We start from the raw sequence: 26,906 nt of genomic DNA, 5'->3' as shown, positions 1-26,906 counted from the left end.
CCCCCCCCCCTCCCCCGATATTAGATATATATGCACAGAGCGTAACAAATTTGTTGAAAGCTTTATTCTCTTAATAGAGAAGAATAAATGAATATTCAGGTAATTAGTATCAAAAAGGATAAAAATCTTCTACTTTAATGTCCAATTTTTTATTTTTTATATATCAATGTTTATAACTTTTAAAACTGATAATTTTTAATTGCGGTTGCTCTACAAAAGTGTGCATTTTAACTACAGGAAAACATAACGAAATTTAACGCTTTCAAAATTCGAAAAGCGGCAATACCTTCCACATTATTGATAAAGGTTTCAAAGGTACCGCTGTGAACCGGGCATTGCCATCTTGGTTTGTATGGACCATTGAAATTACGCTTACAGTCCCTTTAAATATTTATCCGTCTACCTTGAGTTTTCCTGATATTCTTCCTGGAATCTTGAAAACTCTTCCTCGTTTAATCTCTTTAACTGTTCCTACAATCAAGCATTATTTATAAATATTAAACTCTTACAAACTTGTAACACTTATTTTCATAAAAGTAAACACATTGCATTAAAACAACCGTTAAACTATCACAGTCGTTAGACGTAATAGTCATTAAATTATAAACGATGAACACCATTGAACTACAACAAACGTTTAATTACAACAAACTTTTTGACTTGAGCAAACTTTAAGAAATACAACCGTTTAAATACAACGAACTTTGAATTATTTAAACCAATGAATTATGACAAATTTTTAACAGCAAATTTTTTACTTTTATACAAACGTTTAACTTTAATAAACGATAAACTACAACAAACGTTTAAGTATAAGAATTCTACAATAAAGTTTTATGATTAAAAATATGAATATTCTACCTGTAGTTTGAAAAGATGAATATTCTACCTGTAGTTTGAAAAGATGAATATTCTACCTGTAGTTTGAAAAGATGAATATTCTACCTGTAGTTTGAAAAGATGAATATTCTACCTGTAGTTTGAAAAGATGAATATTCTACCTGTAGTTTGAAGAGATGAATATTCTACCTGTAGTTTGAAAAGGATTAAAAAGCTGAATATTCTACCTGTAGTTTGAAAAGATAAATATTCTACCTTTAGTTTGAAAAGATGAATATTCTACCTGTAGTTTGAAAAGGATTAAAAAGATGAATATTCTACCTGTAGTTTGAAAAGATGAATATTCTACCTGTAGTTTGAAAAGATGAATATTCTACCTGTAGTTTGAAAAGATGTATATTCTACATGTAGTTTGAAAAGATGAATATTCTAACTGTAGTTTGAAAAGATGAATATTCTACCTGCAGTTTGAAAAGATGAATATTCTACCTGTTGTTTGAAAAGATAAATATTCTACCTGTAGTTTGAAAAGGATTACAAGGCTCCCAAGGATCTTTCTCTGGGACACAAGGCGGGGGAGGGGTTGGGAGCCGGTCAGCTAGAATTTCTTTATTTCGAGTACAGACAACTTGCCCCTCAACCCTATAAAATAATCAATGAAACTAAACAATCAATATATCAGGAGAAAGATCTGAAAGCCCCCAAGGATGGAAAACCCAGACCACCATCAGATATATATATCAATCAATCAAAAACTTAATTGATTAATGAACAAGTTACTCAAAAAATCAACCAGTTAATTAATCAATCAATCAAATAATTTATTGATCAATCATTAAGTTAATTAATCAATCAACCAGTTAATTAATCAACCAAGTAATTAATCACTCAATCAGTTAGTTAATCAACCAGCTCATTAATCAATTAATCAGTTAATTGGTTTATCAGCCTGTTAAATAATAACTCAACTAGTTAATTAATCAATCAACCAGATGATTAATCAATCAACCAGATGATTAATCAAGCAACCAGATGATTAATCAAGAAACCAGATGATTAATCAAGCAACCAGATGATTAATCAAGCAACCAGTTAATTAATTAATCAACCAGTTGATAAATCAATCAACCAGTTAAATAATCAATCAACTTATTAATTAATCAATCAACCAGTTCATTAATTAAATATTCAGTTGATTGCCTAATCAGCCTGCTCAATAATCAATCAACCAGTGATAATTCAATCAACCAGTTGATAATTCAATCAACCAGTTAATTAATCAATCAACCAGTAAATTAATTGATCAATCTCAACTCCAGGCCGTTATACAGGATTAATTGGTTTAATTGGTGTATTTGCCTTAGCATATCACTTGTGTGAGATTAAAACATCTTGATATTCAAACAGATATATCATTTAAAATTTCTTTATTTCTGAACGGTTCATCAAGTCAAGTTTCTGCATAAAAATTCGCGAGAAAAAAAAGAAGCATACTATTAAATTATGAAAAAATTGTTTATGACCTGGATTTGGATCCAGGATCCATTATCCGGATCCAGGATCCAGGATCCGGATCCGCATCAAAATGAAATGGATCCTATGCACTGACAAATATTATCAAATTCATTTTCACCTTTCGCTAATATCAAGTTGATCTTCTGGTAGCTCCGGGCTCCCACCATGCTATAAATTATGTTTAAAATACATAATTAAAAAATGGAGCAAAAAAAAAACAGAGAAAGGTCTCTTTGAAGAAAAGAAGAGCCAAGAGGCAGAACATTTTCTCTTCTTTTTAAAACTTGAAAACTTAGGTTTTTGGGGATTTATTTTTAACACATTGCATGAGTCAAAATAAGTGTTGTATTGCTAAAACTTTTCTGTGCACTTTGGCTCATTATAAATAATAATATATTCTTGGTTATGAAACAAAGTAGAAATATTAATTGTTTTTGCTTTAATCTTGTGTAAGGGTAAAAATTTGCTTAGTGCAAACTTTAAAAAAAATTGACTTAAAAGAAATTTGTTATATTTTCGTAGAATCTTAGATTGAATTGAACTCTATTATATTTTCGTAGAATCTTAGATTGAATTGAACTCGTATTATATTTTCGTAGAATCTTAGATTGAATTGAACTCTATTATATTTTCGTAGAATCTTAGATTGAATTGAACTCTATTTCCAACACTTATCATAGAACGAGGACATGATTTAGTTCAGTGTACACATTTTCATTCTTTTCAATTCTGGAATTTAGAATCACCTCTATGTGTAAAGAATACTCAAGCTCCTGGTGGATTGATCCATCATTTACATGATCTCCTCCAGGGTCAGCAGGAGCATCTACATCTTCATCAACCCCGTTATCATGACATCCATCATCAACACTTTCATCCTTCCCAATACAGTTTTTATTGTTAATGTGGTTACATGTTATAACTATATATAAAAGCTCTTCGATCATATATATATATATATATATATATATATATATTTGTTTGTATCATATTTCATCCAGTGCTTGGGATCCAATCAATTTTAATGCGGATCCGGATCCTGGACCCGCACTTGAAAAAAATGGATCCGGAACCAGATCCAGCTTATTTCCTTAAAATTTACTGAATTTTTTTTAACAAAGCAAACTTTTAATATTTTTTGTCTCATTTTTTTCGCTTATTTTTATGCTACAACTTGATGAACCATTAAGAAATCAGGAAATTTTTATTATCTATCTTTTTTCAATAGTTCGATTTGGGTTTTGAGAGTAAAATTTTTTTTCTTCAGTCATTACCAATTCTTTCAAGTATCTCATTTCCTATGGATATATTACAACTGTTAGGGTCAAAGTTGTATATATTTCTGTTAGCTATAGCTGTCCAAACGGCTGGACGAAAAGGCTGACATTTTTTGAGGAAACCCATGTGCACCTTAGGGGTAAAATAGGCGTAAAAAAATAAAATAAAATTCTTTATTTTTTTTAGTTTTTGTTTTGATTCCATGGGCAACGCCGGACACTCCAGCCAATACTTAATAAACCGCTAAAAACAACAAAGTCCCGCAAAATCTGTGGCAAGGATCCGGAATTATTTCGGAATCCAATCCGGATCCTTGGCTTTCTAGATCCGGATCTAAGGGCAAAATATTGACAAAAACCGCTAAAAAAATGTTTGCTTTCAAAATACAAATATCAACTGTTAACTAATTGAGAGAAAATCCTAATTTCTAAATCAAGGTTCAGCATAAAAAGAGAAAAAAATTTAAATATTTTTTTTAATTTCTAAAAAAAATCTCTAATTCTTGAAGAAATTTTCTGGATCAGGCTTTGAATCCTGATCCATTTTCGGGACCGATTCGACAATGCCCGATTTACAACGGTACCCTTAAAAGGTTCGTCTGTTCAAGTATGAATTAGAAATTCATGTTTATACTGTTCAAACTGTCAATGTTAATTTGCGGGTGCTCTGTGAAAGTAACTTGCATTTTTGCTTATAAGAAGCAATGGAGATATTAACGGAAATTAACACTGAACAGTTTTCGAGTCAGAAAAAAATACGTTATTATCCATATTTTTGATTAGATTGAGGTTTAAAGGGTAGGGTTGTAAATCTAAAAACTTAAAATTACGCTTATAGTCCATTTAACTATAATTTATCCAAAAGAAAATTATAAATGATTAAGTTTTAGATTTTCCAATAGGATATAATTCAAGGTCTGGCTATTTTTTAGTTCGTTCATTCCGTTAGAGAACAACCTCGGCCGTAAGTAATTAATTTAGATATGGAAAAACGAAGAAATAGTAGTACAGAAAAAGAATCAAAACGAGAAAAATTCCAAGAAAATCCGATGTTATAAGTAAACTTACCCTAAAGTCTGGATTTAAAACAGTTTCATCACATATGTTAGCATCAGTATTTGTTTCCAATGTCTAAATAATGTTACCATCAGTATTTGTTACCAAGGTCTAAATAATGTTACCATCAGTATTTGTTACCAAGGTCTAAATAATGTTACCATCAGTATTTGTTACCAAGGTCTAAATAATGTAACCGTCCTTAACCAGAGTCTATATTCCACTAACTATATTTATGTATAAGGTACATATAAAGATTAACCTTACCGATGATATGGTCAGTTAATAATTACGTAATGTATATACAGGTAGGTTCAATGATATAAAATCCCTTTGTCATTTTTATGTGTGAATGAGCTGAAGTTTTTGGTATTTAACCGCGGTTTTCCTTCTTGAGCATATACATATTTACCGATTAATCTGAGTGGCCACAAAAAAACAATAAAATCCACTAGTTTATTTTAAACCCAGGTTTTTTCCAACCCTGTAACTACTGACCACTCCTAACCTCCTAACTACTGACCTCTCATAGCCTCCCATCTACTAACCTCTCCTAACCTCCTAACTACTGACCTCTCCTAATCTACCAACTACTGACCTCTCCTAGCCTCCTAACTACTGACCTCTCCTAACCTCCTAACTACTAACCTCTCCTAACCTCCTAACTTCTGACCTCTCCCAACCTCCTAACTTCTGAACTCTCCCAACCTCCTAACTACTGACCTCTCCTAACCTTTTATACTGCTGACCTCTCCTAAACCCCCTAACTACTCACCTCTCCTAACCTACCAGCTACTGACCTCTCCTAACCTCCCAACTACTGACCTCTCCTAACCTACCAACTACTGACCTCTCCTAACCTCCCAACTACTGACCTCTCCTAACCTACCAACTCCTGACCTCTCCTAACCTTCCAACTACTGACCTCTTCTAACCTACCAACCCCTGACCTCTCCTAACCTACTAACTACTGACCTCTCCTAACATCCCTGTAGCGGTGGAGAACTGCGAGTTCATCTTGAAATCCTTCTTTGCTCCCAGCAGCTCAAAGTTAGGTCCGTAGTAAAGATCAACCTGATAAACCAATCAATTAATCAATAAATCAATCAATCAATCAATCAACCAATTAATCAACCAACCAATCAACCATTCTAAAATAAACAGATCTTTAAACATTGATTGAACCAAAAAAGCAATTGATTGATCAAGCGCAAAATTTTTGATCTAATCTGAATTAACATGATCAATAAATCAAAAACTTATCTTTTATCGTATTAATTTAAAATAAAAACTTTTTTTTTTGCATTTAACTGAACAGTGAACAAGGTAATTACAATTTAGCTTAATACTAACAATTAATTGAAAATTTTTTTCATTTTTAATATAAAATTGTTCGCTGCATTCTAATATTCACCTTTAGTATTGACGGGTCTTGACCTTCTTTTTCAATAAACTCCCTTAAAATCAAATCTATATTTTTTTTAGAAGAGCGCTTCACTCAAATTTTAAGCAAACTTCTTAATTATTTATTTTATGAATGTTTTGAATAAGCAACAATCAGAGAATAAATCTTATTAAAGGTTTTCAAGCATCATTTCCCTCTCTGTGAAATTTAAATTCTAAATTTAAAAAAAAACTTTGTCTGATTTAAAATCTGTTGAAATAAAAAATCTGATCAAAGTTGAAGTCCCAAGTTTCAATCATCATATCTCCCCTTTCTGTGAAATTAAGTTTAAAAAGTTTATAGAAACTGTAAAAATCCGTATTGGTTAAAAACTAGTAGAAAGCACAACTTCAAAATATTAAAAACCTTTTTCTGATTTGAGAAACAGGTTCAGGAGGGATAAACAGGGGTGGATATATTTTATCAAATAAAATAATTTCCCTAAAAAGTTAAGAAATATTTGCGATTTACAGGAGGAAACAAATGAATTATTGGTAGATCAACACAAAGTAGAAAATTTGTAACCTGAATATTCACCTTGGTGTAACCTGAATATTCACCTTGGTGTAACCTGAATATTCACCTGGGTGTAACCTGAATATTCACCTGGGTGTAACCTGAATATTCACCTGGGTGCAACCTGAATATTCACCTGGGTGTAACTTGAATATTCACCTGGGTGTAACTTGAATATTCACCTGGGTGTAACCTGAATATTCACCTGGGTGTAACCTGAATATTCACCTGGGTGTAACCTGAATAAATCCTAGTTTATCTTCAAGTGATCTTAAATCCACATCCCCTTCCTTGCAGTCAATATTCTTCGCCAACTAAATATTAGTATAGGGATCAAGATCAAGATCAAGATCAAGATCAAGATCAAGATCAAAATCAGGTTCAAAATCAGGTTCAAGATTACACAATTACAAAAGTAAGAAAGATCACATTATTGAGAAAAAGTTAAAACACCTAAACCAAGACATTGACAAAAAGTTAAAAAATACTTAAATCAAAACACAATAAATAGGTCTTACTTCAAGATGAATAAGTTTAAACTCCAGATTAGCATCTACTCCTCCTCTTCTTTTTTTTGAAGAGTTATCTGTTCCTTCACCATCCCCTCCTCCCTCATCATCATTCTAGGCAGACATCATCTCATCAGGGGATGAAGAGCAGACATAATTTCAATTGAATCATTGGTAGTGTAAAATGTAAATGTCCAATTTAAAATGGTGTCGTCTACAAATGAAAGCTGTAACAATGATATCATGTCTGCAAAGCAAGGAGTATGAGGATAAGCTAAAAGAGCTTAATCTTCAATCTTTGGAAGAAAGAAGGATTAGATATGACATGATGCAAGTTTTCAAATTCATGCACAATTACGATGATGTAGAGAGGAGACAGTTCTTTCAGACTGAAGGAGAAGACTCAGTCAGGGTTACCAAACAATCTTCTGATGCATTAAATATAATAAAAACCAGATGTAGGACTGAGGTCAGAAGAAATTTCTTCACTAACAGAGTAGCGGAGAAATGGAACAAATTACCAGAATATATCAAAAGAGCAGGAAATATTAAACCTTTCAAGTATTTATATGATAAAATACCAGAACAGCAGGAATGAGAAACCTATGATTAAAATGCTGGATACACAAAGACGTCATCTCTATGCTCCTATCTGGAACTCTGATGACAAATCTACAAGTATTCCCCCAATAGTAATTAAGTACCCAATAAAGGATCAATAATATTTTATTAATTGTCTAATTAAAAATTTGATAAGTTTAAACTGTGGTGTCCCTTTAAAAGTGAACTCAGCAGTTGCATTTAAGCTTTAAATATGATGAAGGAAACTACAGCATTCAAAGCAAAAAAGTAAAAGAGATGGATTTCTTCTTTTTTCAGACTCAGAGAGATGTTTTCAGGGTACCGGTGTGAATCAGACATGACATTCTTAAAATCAGTGGATCCGCAAGATTTTGGCTTCCTGGATCCGGATCCGCAAAAATATGCGGATCCACGGATCCGGATCCAAGGGTAAAAATATCAATCAAAAACTGAAAAAAACTTGTTTGCTCCTAAAACACAAATCTGAACCTTTGAAAAAAAGAGAGATTTCAAAAATTTCCTCATTTCTGAATGGTTTATCAAGTTTTAGGAAGAAAATAAGCGAAAAAAAATAAAACAAAAAATCTGAAAATTGTTTGTTGTTAAACAAATTCAGTAAATCTTAAAGAAATGACCTGGATCCGGATCCGTTTTTTCCAGTGCGGATCCAGGATCCGGGTCCGGATCCGCATCAAAAATAAATGGATACTAAGCACTGTATAAAAACAGGGGATATTAGTTCTAAAACTAACACTTGGCCCATTTATAACACTGAGTGTTAGAAATGGGCCAAATCTGCAAAGTTATCTTTTTCAAAAGTATCCAAGTCGAGTAGAACAAAATTACACTATATATTTATTAAAAATTACTAAAACTATATATTGAAACAATAAATGTCACTTTTAAACTAATAATAAGGTTTGAAAATTAGTTTTTGGTGATTCTTGATTTCATTTTCGAACATATCCTGGTTTTGAGACAAATACCGGAATTCATATCAATGTCAATTTTCAAGCATTTACGCACTTATGAAACAAAACAAGATTTTTTGATAAGGTAAAATATAAACAAAATAGGAAATAAAAACAAACTGTTCTTTTATAATTTAAAAATCATTACAGCATTTAGAAATCAAAATATTAATATCATTTGTTCTTACAATATAGATTTACCTAGAAATGCTGGAAACTGTTTGTTTAAAATGCATGAAAATAAATCATCGAATACTCAATAACGGGAAAGTAGGGTTTGTCTCAAAAACGCAACAATGTTTGAAATTCAGGATATATTAGATAAATGGAAAACCTGACATTGTCTTGAAAACGGTCAAGAGCTTTAATATAAAAAGAACTCCAATTATAATTTTGATTTTAAAAATGGGCTGAGTGTTAGTTTTGGGACTAATGTCCCCTGAAAAAGGAGGGGTAGTAAAAATTATGTTAGGGATAAAAAGAACACATAAAAAAACATACCAAAAGGATTTTAAAAGTTTGGATTATTGTATTATAATTTTACCGCATTATCTTTGGTTATCAAGTCCAACATTCGCATTGAAGACTGGTGTAGGTAATCAACTTTCTTGCTGTAGCAACTAGCAGAACCCTAGAATATATAGTTAGACTCCAGGAACGGCACAAAAGGAACACGGAAATTGCTCTTTTTTCGCGCAATAATTGCGCTAAAATTAGGTCAAACTCAGTTAAAGCAAATTCCGCATTTTTAACAACAGTATAACCGGAAGTCCGTGCAAAAATACGAAATTCACTGCGGAAGAAATCATTTGCGCGCAAAATGTGGAATTTTCGTACAATCATTTTTAAATTCACTGGAAACATAAACATAATAAAAAACATTTTCTTGAAACACCCGGTAACATAAATCATAAACCAACCTGTAGAAGCATGGCCGCCTCTGTAAAGTTTAATGTTTGTCCATTTACATTAATTGTTTGAACCTTGTCCAGATATTTGGCCAGCAGTTCACTAACTTGGATCTAAAAAATTATTTTAATTTATTACGGCTTGAACAAAGTCAGTTATCATATCAAATCAGAGTATGGAATAATTACCGACTATATTTCTAAAACTGAAATGACTATACTAAATCAGCATTAGAAGGTGGTGTTACCACTGGGACCATTTTCTAATTTGGTTTGTTGCAAAGAAAGATTTTTAGACCCCCACCCCCTCCATAAAAATGTACATAAAATTTGAATAATTTCAGAGGAAGGTAAGATTATAACACTTTCTGTTCCGAGCGCTGCGGCTAGGATAGGCTAGGGACAGAGCGCCGCGGCTAGGACAAACTAGGGGGCCAGGAGATACGGTCACAATGTGAACATTTCATGTACATTTTTCTATAAGGGGGGGCAGCGGGAGTCCAAAAATCTTTCCCTGGGAAATTATCTTTTAACTTTCTACGATTTGAGTTTTTAATGTGAAAATTTGTATTAAATCAAAAATGATCAAATACATTTTTACTGAAACATTTTAAAACGTCTTGAGAGAGAGGGAGGGATAGTGATATAGTTCAAACAAGTTTAACACTGGATGTGTAGAAATTAATGAACAAAGGGGTTGTCTTCCAAGTGGAGGTAGGTCACCCAAAACATGTTCTTTTCCGAGTTATATCGAAATTCGCATCTTTCAATTGTAATGTTTTGTCCATTCAGAGACCATAAGAATATTTTATAAAATCTGGACATATTGTGAAACTAAAAATAGTATTGAAGCTATTTATAATCGATTTACAAAATTCAATATTTTATCTAATATTGTAAGGACGAGGTGGCTTGAACGCAAAGTGAAGGGAATGTGGCTTGGACGAGAAATAGTTGTGGCTGGTCTTCCTCCCCTTTGTCTCTTACCATTTGTACGAGTTGTACTAAGATCTGACCTGAAAGTTTTGTTGAACATCTCGGATAGGTTTCAACAGTTCTTCAAACCTTGGGTCCAGAATAGATTCGCTATCATCGTCCGGGTGAATTTGAGACATTTTTCTTCGTCTCGATCCACTTTTCTGAAATAAAACTTCTTCTTAACAACTTTATTCAATACAAATCAAATCAACAATAGTATTTTCATTTATAGAATCATAGAGAGAAAAAAACGTCTCATTCTATCTATGTACCTATTGCTGTAATGAGTTGCTTTTCGCAGAGCTCTCCATTAATTAATGTTTTATAGAAGACGTGAGTCAGACTCTAATAAAAACGCATAAATGACTTCCAGTATATATATTTCTTATAACTTATTACTAGAGGGTTCAGAACTAGAGTCAATATTGATATCACACGTGTAGATGTTTATCAGTACTATGCCCCATATCCGTTCTATCTCATTCTGTTGAATCTTGTGGAACTTGTTTAACGCTGCCAGGCATCGTCTTCCACAGTTTAATCAAAATAATTTGCAAGCGTAGTTGCAGACTTTTCATCTTTAAATTGAAATGTGAACATGAACAGAACTGCAGTATGTAATTTAAAAATAATTTATATTATATGTTGCAAACGTAGTTGCAATTGAATGACTTTTCATCTATATTAATAAAAGAGAAAAATAAAGCAACGAAAAAAGACACAAAAAAATAGAGTACTGGAAAACCGAACAAATGGAAAATGACTTTTCATCTCATTTTAAGAAAAAAATCTAATCAAAGAAAAACATCCAAATAGAGACTTTTCGTCCAGGAATCGAATAGAGTTTAAGAAAACCAATCAAAAGAATCAAAAATAGAAAAAATATCGAAACTTCAAAATGCTTATAGATCTCAAGCCTATATATGTGAAATAAAACATAACAATGAAAATTTCGTATATCCCTAGAGAACGATTTTTGGATCCGATCCCATCGCTTTTTCAGTAAAACGTCGGTAATTTCCTATAGAACGATTTTTGGACCCCCCCCTCCCCCCTCCTATCAACTTCATACTTGGATCTTAAATGTAAGACATGTGGCTGGGGAGGGGTCCAAAAATCGTATACTAGGAATATACCACAGACCCTAATACTGTTGTGACAAAAAAGCTCATCACAGGCAATAAAAAAAGTAATGTAATTTGTGCAACGGCAAGCGGCAACCAGCATCAGTACCCCACCACCGCCAAATATTTGTTTTCAAGAATTAGCTCGAAAGCCGCGAATTTTTCAAGTTTCAAAATGGAAAGACGACTTTACCGGTGTGGCGTTATTTCTGGGTAAACGTTAAATAACGGTAGTAGACTCTACACAGCAAATTTTCCGCGGCATTCGCGCACAATTCTGTGAATGTAAACAGTAAATTAAGTGAAAGTATTTCTCATATTTGAGAATCAATCAAGTTTTGCTGAGCGACAGACAGTAAAATCAATTGTTTTAACATTAGGGATCGATAGGACAGCTTAGTTTAAGTAAGTTAATTGTTAATTTATTCTGATACTTGCAACTATAATGAGAGTTTAATGTAAAGTTAATTACTTCTGTAGTCACATTATATATATCATCATATAGTGTATATTTTAAGTGCATAAATATAATTTCTAACTTTAAAATTTCAGATAAAATACCAGATTTCTGTTGTGCGCATTGCCGCAAACTGCAAAAATATGCGGGGATGCCGCGGAAAATTTGCTGCGTAGAATCTTCTACCATTATTTAACGTTTACCCAGAAATAACGCCACACCGGAGAGTTGACGATGGTGTATTTTTCGACCTACGCAAATCCGCTATACTGCACTTCTGACCTACGCCAAATCCGCTATACTACACACCCGACCTACTAGCACGTGGTTTTACAGCTGCTATATGGACTTGTAGCCGCAGCGCTCGGCCCCCTAGCCTGTCCTAGCCGCAGCACTCGGCCCAGAAATTGTCTTAGCCTAACCTGTAACCCTCAAATAATACAAAAATAATCAGCTGGCGTAGGTCCGATATTGCAGCAGGTCGGAAAGTTAGTAGGGATCGGAAGTTCAGTGGGGGGATGTTGCGTATAGACGATGTAACATTACCGAGTTGACAGACTGGACTAATTGGTTAAAATGGACTATAGTCCTTCACAACTAATATATTTTTAATTGAACTAAGACATTACGATTAACAACCACATAAAGATTTCCGTCTAGAATTGCTCACGCGCGCAACCATGAGGGAAGACGTACTATAGCGGCACTATATATAAACTCCAAACAGGGCAAATGAAAAGATGTTGCCTATAATACAGGGTGTCCCACAGTTGGTAAATATGTTATGAAACTGGTTTTTCATTTACTGTTTTTTAGACTTTAAGGACAATTATCTAGGACTCGTGTTTAGGAAGGAGATTGACTGGTTCCTGGATTATAAATACATTTATTTATTCAGTATTAAAAGAAAACTATGTGATAGATAATCATAAATAAACTAATCAACTACTTTTTTGAATAATTTTGATTATAAAAGACAGTCAATAAAACTTATGATCAATCGATTAATTTATTACATCAGTCGAACTTCAAAAATAATATGATGTTCTTGTTAAGAATAAAAACTCAAATAACATTGTTGACCAAAAATACAACTTTTAAACCACCCCACCCCACTCCCCCCGTCCTTAAGTCATCTTTACCAAAACCTCCCTCGGAGTCGGAGACCAATCCAAAGCAAATCCGTTCAAATCTATACTCTCTGACGACTCTGACAAAGAAACAACAAATAGTGAAACGTTTTGCTAAGTACGTGCAGAATGATCAAATTCATAAATAACTTTACAACTATAGTTAATTCTACTTTAAAAACCGGGTATGTATTTTCAAAAGAAAACAAGCAAGATATATTTTAGATATTCAACTAAATAATTTACATTGTTATTTTTATTTTTACTATACCTGTATTTTATTACAGGTTTGAAATATATCTTTTTATGATCATGTTATTCTTCAGAAAAACCAGAGAAAATTTGTAGCAAAAAGGTCTTCAGAACCAATTCCTGGGAATTTCCCTGGAACTATTCCCAAGATTTTCTCAAGAGTTCCTCAGGAATATCTTGAAATATTCACTATCAAAAGTAATGAATAACTTAACAACTATATTGCCCCTCCAACCTTTCAGAAGTATAACCATCTTCTTAAGTCAGAATGTTAAAGTCGTTTTAGATCTTACTGAAGTTGTCATGTATTTTGTTTAATCAGACAAGTGAATTGTCAAGAAAAAATAAAAAATAAATGTTTTAAAATTTTTAAATATTTTTTTAAAAGATGGTTCTGAAGTAAATTATCAATTTTTTATCAACAAAGATGCAAAGAAAAAAAGATTTAGTTAGAGCAGTGCATAAAAGAAGAGAACCTCAGAGACACCATTGGTGAAAAAAGAAACTTGAAAATTCTGTGAGGAAGTCCTGAGAATTTCTCAGGAATTTCCTGAGAAATATTCTTGAGAAATTCTTAGGAATTTCTTGATTTATAGTTATAACGGAAAATCATCGTTTGTAAAGTGGAAGGCATAGTGTCTATGTGAAATGATCATTGGTCAATTATGAAACCAGCCTATTTCATAATTTGGTTTACTTTTAACAATAATTTTAGATTTTCTATAAAATGATATTCCAGGGCCCAAAAGGTTATATTGCATAAATATGTGAAGTACACCTGCAGTATGGAAACAGTACAACAAAATGGCCGTTTTACACTTTTTTCTAGTAAATTCCTCTCTATATATTCTATTCTCTATGGTTGCATATATCTTCTGTCAGGTTCAAAATTTGCCCGTTGGTTTGCTGCATATATCTTCAGTCAGGTTCAAAATTTGCCCGTTGGTTTGTTGCATACATCTTCCGTTAGGGTCAAAATTTACCGTTAGTTTGTTGCAAACATCTTCCGTCAGGATCAAAATTAGACGGTTTGTTGCATAAATCTTCTGTCAGGTTCAAAATTTGACCGTTTGTTTGTTGCAAACATCTTCCGTTCGGTTCAAAATTTGAGCGTTGGTTTGTTTGTTGCATACATCTTCCGTTCGGTTCAAAATTTGAGCGTTGGTTTGTTGCATATATATCTTCAGTTAGGTTCAAAATTGACCGTTGGTTTGTTGCATATATCTTCAGTTAGGTTCAAAATTTGACCGTTAGTTTGTTGCATACATCTTCCGTCAGGTTCAAAATTTGACGGTTTGTTGCATGAATCCTCTGTCAGGTTCAAAATTTGACCGTTTGTTTGTTGCATACATCTTCAGTTAGGTTCAAAATTTGACCGTTAGTTTGTTACTTACATCGACTTCCGTCAGGTTCAAAATTTGACGGTTTGTTGCATGAATCTTCTGTCAGGTTCAAAATTTGACCGTTTGTTTGTTGCATACATCTTCCGTTCGGTTCAAAATTAGAGCGTTGGTTTGTTGCATATATCTTTAGTCAGGTTCAAAATTTGACGGTTTGTTGCATAAGTCTTCGGTCAGGTTAAAAATTTGACCGTTTGTTTGTTGCATACATCTTCCGTTCGGTTCAAAATTTGAGCGTTGGTTTGTTGCATATATCTTCAGTTAGGTTCAAAAATTGACATTGAAACAAAAATTATGTTCACTAAACAAAACATTTTCTTCCCTTACAATATGCCAAAAAATGTTCAAAAAGCGACCTGAACAAACCAACATCAAAAATCATACTTTCAATACCAGAAAAGATATCAGAAGTAAACAATCTTAGAAAAATAGACAATATCTTCCAAATAATTGATTAGATTAGGTTAAGGTTTCAAGGGTACTGATGTGAATCGAAATTTCCATCTTTGCTCGAAGGGTCACTAAAAATTACCCTTTTAGTCCCTTTAAGGGCTCATGCCTTATTTTAACCTAATATTTATCAGTTATCTTATTTATTAACTTTTAGTTCAATCAGAAAAATTAACATGAAAGTATATGATAAATTTCATAATATTTGACCGGTAAGAAATCGGTTAAACCTTCTCACAAGGATAGAAATCAGTTGAACTTATTCCATGTTCTAAACTCAAAATCTACAAGAAAACACGAAAAAGTAACAAAAATATATTTACATCGTTTACATAATGAATATCAGAACTCCATAATTATAGGTTTAAGCACGGTTATATTTGCCCCAAATATGCAGCATAAATACACAGGCAATAAACAGTAAGGACATCACCAAAACAGGGACTGGTCCAACCTAAAGATAATTGTATTATTTAAAAAGTTATGATTGATAGCTTCTTCGTTCGCGAATTGTAAATCCTTATTTAAATCTCAGATAAGTGTAAGTCATGAATTCATGATTAGATTTTGATGTGGTCATAGGGTGTCCCTAAATGTCTGATTTGAGTGAACAAAGAATAAACGCACCCTAATAAAATGAGTTAGGTTATTAATTTGTATAAGAAGACGACATTCCTAATTACTTTAAAATATTAACATAAAATATAAAATAAGTAATTAAAAAATTAGATCAATTTTCTTTCAATGAATTGAATAAACTTGAGAAAGTGGTTGGTGATTGGCGAACTCGAATAAAAAACGGAATTGTCAATCTTTTAATATAAGACGACATTTGCATTCACCTTAACTCCTGGAGAATCGTCAGTGTAGAACCTCCACATGCCTCCACTGCTAGTACCTCCAGCCCTACAATTTTGCTAATTAATTTTGTTTAATGGAGCAAACTGATTCAATGTGAATTTCAAAAAAGCGTTGTCTGCCAGGTTTTTTCGAAATAAAAGATAAATTAAGGTTAAGGATAAGAACATTTTGATGAAGTTAATGATTTTAAAATTTAACAAAAATATTATTTCACGATTGTTTAGTTTGTTCCAGTGGGACCAATTGAACTTTGGGATAGGCCGACGACAGTAATTGTCTAGCTTTATTTGATGTAACAGTAGGGTATACACCAAGTTATTCAGAGAAATAGGAATGATTCTGTGTATATAACATTGCAATTTCTATATTTAACAATTTAAGCCCATATAATTAGTCTTTCGGGTGTAATCCTTATCCCCCGTTTTATCGGTTTCAATAGTAAAATTTGATTAAGTTTAAAATCAGTCATTATTGTTCACAGGTATCGACTTTACAGGAGATCACAAAAGAACGACCCAAAAACGATGCAAAAATGAACGAGTTTTAACAATCGTTTTGCGAAGCTTTTTAACAGCGAACTTCAACATAACTTTTTTAAAGTTGAGGCTTTTTAAAATTTGATTTAAAAAAGCGATCCCAAAATGGTTAAAAACACTACCCACTCAATTTCCAGTGTTACCCACAAAGGATGAGAATAAAAAATTGTTATCTACAAATATGAAGATCCCATAATTAATTTGAGTGTTCTGCCTTGAATGTGGTCGTTACATATGGTGTATTTAAGGATTTATGATTATAGATTACACATTTCGAAAAATGTATAGGCGCAGAATTTCTCCTGGGTTATTTACGGCTAAGTCTATCAAACCTTGTTTATCCTTTTACTAAAAAGCATAGGAAAGTCTGGCAGATAGAAACACTGTGGGCTCATAAACATTAACTCTAACCATTAATTCTCCAGGCTTGTAATAATATAAAAATTCCCATTCTCTTTGAAGTATTACCTAGAATGGCCATCATTTGGTTGTTTGAGATTAAAAATTATCAAATAAAAAGAAAAAAAGTTTAGAGGCAGGAATTCATGACTATAAGGTAACAGACAATTAAATTTCGAACAGTCGTCTCCTGAGTCTCATCCTTTCAGGGTAATTCAAGGTTGTATAATAAGGTTGGTTAATCTCGATGAGCTCCAATGTACGGAAAATGTCGTCTCCTAAGATAGATGAAACCTCATATGACACTGATTAGAGGTGAGAGCGACGTCATATGACCTTTTTCTTAAATATCTTGGAAGACATCATTTTCCGTACATCAGAGAGCATCGAGAGTGCACAACCTTATTACACAACCTTGGAATATTCCTTCATATAAGAGATGTTGTAACCAACCTAGTTGTAGTAGTGGTAGATGCACCCTTCCTCTGTCTAACGGCACCTCCACCTCCTGCCCGAGGAGAAGAACCTGTTCGTGGGGAACCAGCCCCAACATTTGTATTACTTGCAGCAGGTCCTACAAGATTAAGATTAATTATAAAAATTGAAGGAAAGAATTAGAACAAATAGCTTGAGCAAATAATTAATCATACTTTTCATCCTGGTTTTACTTCCCTTTAACATTTTAATCTTATCCTTCCTTTCATCTCATCTTTCCATCCTACCCTTTCTTCCATCTTATATTTCCATCACAACATTTTTTCCATTATACTTTCGATCTCACCCTTTCTTTGCTAATACACATTCTATCCTACCCTTTTCTTTCCATCACACCATTCCTTTCCTCTTATGCTTTCATACTTTCCATCCCCCTCCTTTCTTTTCTCTTATACTTTCAATCCTACCCTTCATTCACTCCTTTAATTTCCATCCTACTCTTTATTCCCTCTTATACTTTCCATCCTGCCCTCCATTCCCTTTATACTTTCAATCCTACTCTTCATTCACTTAATACTTTCCATCCTACTCTTCATTCCCTTTAATACTTTCCATCCTACTCTTCATTCCCTTTAATACTTTCCATCCTACTATTCATTCCCTTTATTACTTGATCCATTCTACGAATTCATTTACTTAAATACTTTCCATCTTACTATTCATTTCCTTTAATACTTTCCATCCTACTATTCATTCCCTTTAATACTTTCAATCATCCACTCATTCACTTAATACTTACCATCCTACTATTCATTCCCTTTAATACTTTCCATCCTACTATTCATTCACTTTAATTTCCCTTTAATACTTTCAATCATCCAATCATTCACTTAATACTTACCATCCTACTATTCATTCCCTTTAATACTTTCCATCCTTCCAAAAATCGTATACTAGGACAGACCCAATATTCACTTAAATCCGAAACTAAGAGAAACCATAAAAATATCTAATATATTTTTTGACCTGGCATTCTGACTCTGATGTGTTCACTATAGAAGATGTAATGTCAGTGTTTTCCTTCGGATACCGTCTGCAAGTTCAACGTCAGACGTGTCACTCATCCCACGCTCTTTCTCATTGGTTAAAATCTACCAAGTTGGAACACCGGGGACCAATCAGGGGGAAGGTTACAAGTAAATTTGAAGCAGACAAAATATATTTGGTTTGGAGAAGTGTCGTCTTCTTAGAATTAATTGCGCATTTTGCCGCGCTCAAAACTTGAGTACTTAATTTATATTTTCGCCGTGTTTACGTGTTTTCATTCTATTATTTGAAAGCGTCCACAGAAAAGTACTTAAAGAAAACGTTAATTATTCAATCAAAACCTTTTTTGTTAATGTTGACTCTATTCTAATTCTTAGTTAAACTTTTTTAATTCACGTTTTCTTAAAATTAAATTAGAATTGGTGAAAAGTGTAATCTTAGAGTTAATTAGAACTCAAGAATTATTAATTCGTTGATTTCCTAGAGAACGAGTTTTGGACCCCCTTCCTGGCCCCCCAATTATTAATTTTGTGCATGATCAAAGTTAAACATGTGGCCGCGCGGTCCTAGTCTGTTCTAGCCGCAGCGCTCGGCCCAAGCTTGTCCTAGCCGCAGCAATCGGGCCAAAAATCGTCTGTGCTTAATTCTTAACCCTAAAATGAAACAAAATAATAATAAATATGATGATAAATGGTTCCAAAATTGGTAATGTTCTAAATTGATAGGAGTGGGTCCTTAAATCGTTCTCTAGGATAGATAAGATTAATTCTTATTGTACGCTTTTTGGAATTTTCCCCCTGGCCCTCCCTCCTTTCAATTTTGGTGTCCGTCCTAGTATACGATTTGGGTCTGTCCTAGCATACGATTTTTGGACCCCCCCCCTCCCCCCCTCTCCTATCAATTTTGTACATGACCATTTATTTTTCAGCAAATTTATTATTATTTATTTTTTGTTATTTAGGGTTAGGTTAGGTTAAGATACTTTCTGGGCCGAGCGCTGCGGCTAGGATGGGCTANGGGGGGCGTAGTATTGTATTTGTTTCCTAGAGGAACTCGGTGCCCATTGGGGCTTGATAACCTAAGGAACCAAGAGATTTTAATGATCCAGGTGGGGAGTTGAGATCCCCATAGCTCTCCACATGAGTACGCCTCTGCATGTCAGTGTCCCTTGCAGATCCTTGTGATCTTGCTGTCTTAAAGGGAGTGTTCGCATCTAATCTTTCTTCTATCTGTTGCGTCTATAAGGAGAAAATTGTTAAAAACGACTAATACCGAAGAACGTTCTTCAGTAGTCGTTTTTAACAATTTTCTACTTATAGACGCAACAGATAGAAGTAAGATTAGAAGCGATCAAAAGCGCTTATTTATCGCATTAAGCCTATACCCCCTTTCATTTTTCGCGAACACTCCCTTTAATATGAATCATTTACAGCTAATCCACACTTAAATGTTCGCAGCAATTGATTTCTGGATTTGTCGTAGAGAACGTTTTTTGACCCCCCACCCCCCGACCCCCTTATTAATTTTGTACATGACCAGTATTTTTCAACAAAATTAACAATATTTATTTGTATGAATTCCGGGTTTGTTCAGGTTATGACAATTTAAGGGCCGAGCGTTGCGGCCAGGACAGGCTAGGTTAGACTAGGGGGCCGGGTGCTTCGACCATATGTTCATTTTGTAATAAACTTTATACAGGTACGCTTTTTAGACATACCCCTCCCCCCTTCCATCCTGTAATAAACTCTATACAGGTTGCCCACTGAACCCTGAAGTTATGAAAAGAAATATTATTAAGTTAATATTTAATGATTTACCATGAAAATGCAGTCATGACGGGGTCAATTGGTACAAACTAGGTCAATTGATCATTTAAAAAAAAGATCAAACAAGTTTTAACTTTTGATAATGACTTTATAGTATATTTTCCCCTTTATCTTTATAAGGAAGATTGATTAATTGATCGGCCTGTTGTTTAATTGATTTTTTGATTGATGATTGACTGATTGGTTGTTTGCTTAATCAGTTGAGTGATCGTGTTATTGATTGATGGATTGATTTGTTAATTGATTTATTGTGTAGATGGCTAAGAGTAAGTTTGAATATGTGCGTGGAATGGAGGTGGAGGATAAACTGCTCCCCAACACCTGGATTGTAGTCAGGATAGACGGAAAGGGATTCCACAAATTTTCAGGTAGAGAATTGTAGGATATTTTAACTAGTTTTCAGGTAGAGACTAGTCGGACATTTTAACAAGTTTTCAGGTAGAGACTAGTTGGACATTTTAACAAGTTTTCGGGTAGAGACTAGTCGGACATTTTAACAAGTTTTCAGGTAGAGACTAGTCGGACATTTTAGCAAGTTTCAGGTAGAGACTAGAAGGACATTTTAACAAGTTTTCAGGTAGAGACTAGTAGGACATTTTAACAAGTTTTCAGGTAGAGACTAGTCGGACATTTTAACAAGTTTTCAGGTAGAGACTAGTCGGACATTTTAACAAGTTTTTAGGTAGAGACTAGTCGGACATTTTAGCAAGTTTCAGGTAGAGACTAGTAGGACATTTTAGCAAGTTTTAGGTAGAGACTAGTCGGACATTTAAACAAATTTTCAGGTAGAGACTAGTCGGACATTTTAGCAAGTTTCCAGGTAGAGACTAGTCGGACATTTTAACAAGTTTTCAGGTAGAGACTAGTAGGACATTTTAACAAGTTTTCAGGTAGAGACTTGTCGAACATTTTAACAAGTTTTTAGGTAGAGACTAGTCGGACATTTTAACAAGTTTAGGTAAAGAAAAGTCGGATAATGAAATAATTTTTCAGGCAAAGAATATTCGAAACATTTAAACACATTTTCAATTAAGTTCAGTTAATTGTTAAATAGAAAAAATGTTGAAAAGTTTTGAAATATTAATGTTAACTTAATTTAAGGAGCCGGGTGTATATTTTCCTAAAGAATCATTGTTGCTATGGTTTTCTTCACTTAAATGAAGAAATTAAATGATTTTTAGGATGAAATAAATTAATTTTTAGGCAAACAAGATGAAAAAACTTTTTCAATTGCAATTTTTGTTTTTGCCCAAATTCAGACAACCCCATTCTCTCCGGGGTGTAATTCTTAAAAGTGTACACCCCTCAATTTAAAAGTTAGACCTGAACATATGAAAAAAGTCGAGTTTCCTGGCTTAATCTCTTGGTTCATCTGGATGAACTTACTTCTGTATTCAAATAGGATTTTACGCCATCAAAGTGTCCAAAATCAAAATGAAATGATAGTCGTTCTTAACCATCTCAAAAGTTTGTTTTTTAATGTTTAATTTAAACTATATCTACATTAATTAATGTTTTTCCTTTTTTTTAATTAACCTTTCGATCGACAAAACTATATTTAGCAGAGTTCCATACTTTGTATAACACTTATAAATTCATTCATATTTAGATGCACATGGGTTTGAGAAGCCTAATGATCTGAGAGCACTGAATCTCATGAATAAGTGTGCCAGGAAAGCTTTAGATTTTTTCAAACAATACAGTTTTCTCAGTTTTTTTTTTGTTATAGTATTTACAATGAACAATAAAACCTTTTAAGTTTATCGTTTTCAATGTGCAAAGAAATCAGTGCGAAAAATTCGGATCCGAAGGATCCGCAACATTTTTGGTTTCCGGATCCGAATGCGCTAAAATTTGCAAATCCACGGATCCAGATCCAAAGTGTAAAATATTAAATAAAAAAACGGTAAAAAAAATCTCGCTTTCGGATGCTAAATTTGAACTTTAGAACTAAATTATATTTTTTACCCATATCTTTGTTTCCTTTGTAAAAAGTGACGGATGCCTAGAGCTGTTATGGATGATTTTAACGAGATAATACTCTCCTACGGACAATCGGATGAATACTCATTCATCTTTAGGAATCATACTCCTCTTGTATTTTCTCGTATGTTTTAAATTCTAAATTTTCTACCCACTGTTAACTGTTATCAGAGAATTTAAATAAATATGTTAACAATTCTGAATTTTGATCTTTTGGCGGAAATTTATCATCTTTTAGTTCTTAGAAATGAAAGTCATATGTTAGATGCTTTTTTAAAAACTTTGAAACGTTCAAGTAGAAGTATTGTTTAATGTACGTTCAAGTAGAAGTATTGTTTAATGTACGTTCAAGTAGAAGACGTTCAAGTAGAAGTATTGTTTAATGTACGTTCAAGTAGAAGTATTGTTTAATGTACGTTCAAGTAGAAGCATTGTTTAATGTACGGTACAACCTTTACTTGTAAACACAGAGTATGTTTGAATAGAAAAGACAGTACAGTGTACAGCAGACGAGGTTCTAAACTAATAACAAATATTTCAAGTTTGTTTGCAGCATCTTACGTCTTTCATTGGCCACAGGAAACCTCACAATGATAATCAAGAAAGTTAAATTTTTGTTCTTGTTTTAGACATTTTGAAGAAAAAAACCCCAAAGATAGGACATGTCATATTAAATGATCATGAAGAAATTACTTTTCACAGACATTTCATAGACGGAAAACATTTTTATAATGTAGAACATTTTTATAGAAAGGATATATTATGATTATCTATTTTTAATAAAGGGCATTATATCAACCTAAAAAAACAGAAAGCTCTCAAAAAAGAAATCATTGAGATTTAAGTTAGGTGTTAAATTTTTTTCGTTGATCTAGCTGCAAGTGTTTAATGACTTTTTTGGTGAATTTTTAGTTTATGCCAATTTTTGTCAGTTTTTAGAATCTAAGTCGCTAATACTAATAGTTTTCTATTAAAATCATTGTTGGTTATGTTGAAGTTTTTCCCCGACAAGAGTTTGAAGTATCCGCCCTGTTTTGATGGAAGAGCCGTACTGTATCCATCAGAAAAAAATATTAGGTACCACTAACTTTTTAATATATGACGTGCCCCCCCCCCCCACCTTTTTCTTTTAGAATTATCTAACCTAACCTGTAATAGTGTGTGGGGGGGGGGGGGTCCTGAGGATGGAAATAGAGTGAAGAAATACACGAATTAGAACACGAATGCGTGACAAAGTAATTTTACCACGCACAGAAAGCTGTAACTTATTTTAGGTAAAAATGTGGCGCTTGCGCGTGTCAAATAATTCCAATTAAAGATAAATATTGTTTGTGTAGAGATTATCTATGCTGGCGACAAGCAGATTGTCATATTAATAATCTGTACAACACAGTATTCTGGACTCTAGTAAACAAAGGTATAAAATTCTATAAAGTCGCTGTTTTTGATGAACTTGTTAAACAAATTTTGTTTTCTCTATTTTGTATTTAACCTCAATTTTCACCAGATTTTGGTCAATTTTTAAAAAATTTGATGAATTTTCTGTTTGAATTTTTATATCGTATTTTTTGAAAAATAATTAAATTTTCTAAAACATTCCTGCAATGATATTGTTAACCTTGAATGGGGTCGGAAAAATAATTATTAACATTAAGCGCTACGGACATGCTAGTGGTATTTAACCTTATCTGTAAAGGATTGATTATTCTGATGTAGACAAATGATATTTAGAAATGTCACCAGATCACATAATAAAAATGGATATTTGGATTGAAAATAATAAAACTGGATATTAGGATTGAAAATGTAATTGTAGAGTATGGGGTGAGAATTCAGTTCTCTTTTTCCCTTAAAAGCAGTTTTTTATATTATTTTTAATTTTTTTGCTTATGTTTTAAGGTTGTCTTTCTACTCAGCAGGCTCAGGAACGGCTGAAAGGAACCGTATCAGGTATGCTAGGCTTCTAGAAAATGTTTATATTCTATTAAAAACTATTTTTTTAAAGAAGTTTGCTATGTGTGCGAGTGACAAACAAATTTTTTACAAGTTTTTTTGTGCATTGCGGAAAATAGATAAAATATTGGGTTAAAAGTATAACAAAGGAAACTTGTCTTTTGATGTCCAATCATAAAAATTTTACACCATATCTCCAAAAATAGTTTTCCCATGTAATGTTACAAATTGTCTTGTTAATTATGCTGAAAAACAATATTGTATTCTAAGTTTTGATGAAATACAAAAAATGCTGTATTATGGGGATAAGAATTCTCGCCTTTTGATGTCCAATTTTTAGTTTTTTTTCCACCATATCTCCAAAAATAGTTTTCCAATGAGACATTGTATTCTGAGTTTGTTATAAGCATATTATTGTAAAAATGGGATAGGAATGAGATATTGTATTCTGAGTTTGGGATAAACATAGTATTGTATTAAGGGGATAAGAATGAGATATTGTATTCTGAGTTTGGTATAAACATATTTTTGTATTAAGGGGATAAGAATGAGATATTGTATTCTGAGTTTGGTATAAACTACAATAAGGAACCAGATCAGCTGAAGAAAGGAACAACAATAATAAAACGGAAGCAAACGATACCAATGGATAACGGAGAGACAAAGGTTATATTTGATTTCTATTCTTGTTTCAATTTTTTGCTTGCATAATCTCGAAAATTTTAGATATTAACGCTGATAAAAGTTTGAAGCCCTAGAGAGCTAAAAAAAAATTATGAATTTATCATGTCAAATATAATTTTTTTCGTAAATGTCTAAAATAGTTAAAGCCGTTGAAATTTCAAAAATTTACTGAGTGAAGTTCCAAAAACCTCCAAAAAAGGTTTTACTCATATTTAAAAAACATTTTTACAAAAATTCCAAAGTATCTGAGTTCCCTAAGACATTTTATCATGATAATTTCATAAAAAAATGTTTACTTTCTTTAGCAGTTCTTAGGAGGCGATTATCTAATAGAATTTAAGAGCTGCCGACCTAAGATTTTCACGAATTAATCACAGTATGTAGTGCAATGGAAAAAGTTATTACGCTCTTAAATGGCGCGCCATTTTTTAAAATTAGTAATCATTTGTGGACAAAAATTGAACATTATTCTGTGATTAGGATTCGATCTGAGAATCAGATATCATGCAAAATATTCATTAACTGGATCCGGTTTAACATTTCTTCATTTCAATAAATGGATCCTAAGCACTTGACAAAACATTGAATATATTTTTTGCACTCAAACACAAATTTAAAGTGTCAACTAATCAAAAATCTTTAGTATCTACCTGATTACTGAATAGTATCAAGATTCTGCACAGAAGTGAACAAAAAAAGAAGAAAATTAGCAACGTTAAAACATATTTACTACTTATAAGCCGGCTGCAGATCCATTTTTATACAGGATCCGGAAAACTGATCCGCATCAAAATGAATTGGGTTCTAGGCATAAATCTTTTTTTATTTTCTGATTGTAATGTAATCATTATTTTTCCAGTGCTTAGAATCAGGATCCGTTGGATTTGCAAGATTTTTGCTTTCTGGATCCGGATCCGCATAAATATGCAGAAAAACTTTTTTACTCTCCAAAACCCAAATTTAAACCGTTAAAAAAAGAGAGATTTTAAAAAGTTCCTGATCTCTCAATGGTTCATTAAGCTTGGCATAAAAATAAGCGGAAAAAAAGAAGATAAATAAGTCCATTCTGCTTTAAAAAAAATTCAGTTAAGAACCGGTGACAAGTAAGACATTTTGTTATATTTCTGCAAATGTTAATTAAAATTGAAAATTAATGTTCATGGCCTGGATCAGGATCCATTTTTTTCCAATGCGGAGCCAATTTCGGATTAGCATCAAAATTAAATGAATTTTTTACCAAATCATTATCTTCTTTCCATGATTGTTGTTCTTTTACTTTATTTTTTTCAGACCCGAACCCAAGTTGTGGAACTGGATTGTGATATTATAGGAGATGATTTCTGGAATGAAAACCCTCATCTCCTTGTGCCCTACAGAGATTTATAACAGCTTGAACATACAATCATATTATTTTAGTCTATTCACAATTTTTTTTGGGGGGGGGAGGGGAGGGGGTTCATGAATTGTTATTTTGAGCTTTAGTAATAAAAAGTTTGTTAATGATGGCTTTTTTTCCTGTGAAGCTTTAACAAAATTTAATATCCTTGAAATCAGTGCTTAGGATCCGGATTCGTTGGATCCGCAAGATTTTGGCTTCCTGGATCCGAATCCAAGGGGCAAAATATCAAACAAAAACTGAAAAAAATGTTTCACTCTCAGAACGAACCCAGATCTGAACTATTGAAAAAAGATCCGCATCAAAAAAATAAATGTATCCTAAGCACTGCTTGAAATATGCTGTCTTGGGGTTTTATTTAACATGAGGTCTTCCAA

The 26,906-nt window shown here is 32.8% G+C and overlaps 3 protein-coding genes across 4 annotated transcripts in view; 1 reads left to right on the top strand and 2 right to left on the bottom strand.

Annotated features, from left to right (window-relative positions):
* Positions 1-25,821, bottom strand: part of LOC111697692 (condensin-2 complex subunit H2) — a 35,836-nt gene extending 10,015 nt beyond the window's left edge. For both annotated transcript variants that reach the window (XM_023467782.1, XM_023467783.1), the window contains exons 1-14: positions 25,815-25,821; positions 18,082-18,086; positions 10,635-10,759; positions 9,631-9,732; positions 9,255-9,341; positions 7,167-7,271; positions 6,877-6,962; positions 6,103-6,145; positions 5,664-5,762; positions 4,701-4,763; positions 3,102-3,233; positions 2,474-2,523; positions 1,358-1,482; positions 404-471 (exon numbers count right to left, since the gene is read on the bottom strand). In XM_023467782.1, the coding sequence (XP_023323550.1) occupies positions 404-471; positions 1,358-1,482; positions 2,474-2,523; positions 3,102-3,233; positions 4,701-4,763; positions 5,664-5,762; positions 6,103-6,145; positions 6,877-6,962; positions 7,167-7,271; positions 9,255-9,341; positions 9,631-9,732; positions 10,635-10,733 (1,059 nt within the window). In that variant the 5' untranslated portion in view covers positions 10,734-10,759; positions 18,082-18,086; positions 25,815-25,821. The remainder of the gene's footprint in view (positions 1-403; positions 472-1,357; positions 1,483-2,473; positions 2,524-3,101; positions 3,234-4,700; positions 4,764-5,663; positions 5,763-6,102; positions 6,146-6,876; positions 6,963-7,166; positions 7,272-9,254; positions 9,342-9,630; positions 9,733-10,634; positions 10,760-18,081; positions 18,087-25,814) is intronic.
* Positions 15,709-18,774, bottom strand: LOC111697694 (protein transport protein Sec61 subunit beta). Its single transcript, XM_023467785.1, has 4 exons — positions 18,667-18,774; positions 17,659-17,779; positions 16,252-16,315; positions 15,709-15,863 (listed from the first exon to the last, which is right to left on the bottom strand). The coding sequence occupies exons 1-4, from the start codon at positions 18,671-18,673 to the stop codon at positions 15,774-15,776; spliced, it is 282 nt and encodes a 93-aa protein (XP_023323553.1). The 5' UTR covers positions 18,674-18,774; the 3' UTR covers positions 15,709-15,773.
* On the top strand, positions 20,747-26,598 carry LOC111697693 (probable tRNA(His) guanylyltransferase). Its single transcript, XM_023467784.1, has 9 exons — positions 20,747-20,881; positions 22,123-22,186; positions 22,523-22,594; positions 22,982-23,075; positions 23,494-23,573; positions 23,834-23,913; positions 24,396-24,446; positions 24,988-25,115; positions 26,424-26,598. The coding sequence occupies exons 1-9, from the start codon at positions 20,770-20,772 to the stop codon at positions 26,517-26,519; spliced, it is 777 nt and encodes a 258-aa protein (XP_023323552.1). The 5' UTR covers positions 20,747-20,769; the 3' UTR covers positions 26,520-26,598.
* The last annotated feature ends 308 nt before the right edge of the window (positions 26,599-26,906 follow it).

The sequence above is a fragment of the Eurytemora carolleeae genome, unplaced genomic scaffold, assembly GCF_000591075.1.
Source record: "Eurytemora carolleeae unplaced genomic scaffold, Eaff_2.0 scaffold253, whole genome shotgun sequence".
NCBI lineage: Eukaryota > Metazoa > Arthropoda > Copepoda > Calanoida > Temoridae > Eurytemora > Eurytemora carolleeae.
The sequence above is the reverse complement of the archived record's forward strand: the minus strand, read 5'-3'. Positions and strand labels throughout refer to the sequence as shown.

Bases quoted from the DNA above. Each gene is read 5' to 3' on its own strand.
- LOC111697694 (XM_023467785.1), bottom strand. The intron at 16,316-17,658 runs GTTGGTTACAAC...GCAAAATTGTAG, and splicing joins TCTACCACTACTACAACTAG to GGCTGGAGGTACTAGCAGTG. The intron at 15,864-16,251 runs GTGAATGCAAAT...AATTATCTTTAG, and splicing joins ACGATTCTCCAGGAGTTAAG to GTTGGACCAGTCCCTGTTTT.
- LOC111697693 (XM_023467784.1), top strand. From the start codon at position 20,770: ATGGCTAAGAGTAAGTTTGAATATGTGCGTGGAATGGAGGTGGAGGAT. The intron at 22,595-22,981 runs GAATCATACTCC...ATGTTTGAATAG, and splicing joins GAATACTCATTCATCTTTAG to AAAAGACAGTACAGTGTACA. The intron at 24,447-24,987 runs GTATGCTAGGCT...TTTTGTATTAAG, and splicing joins GCTGAAAGGAACCGTATCAG to GGGATAAGAATGAGATATTG.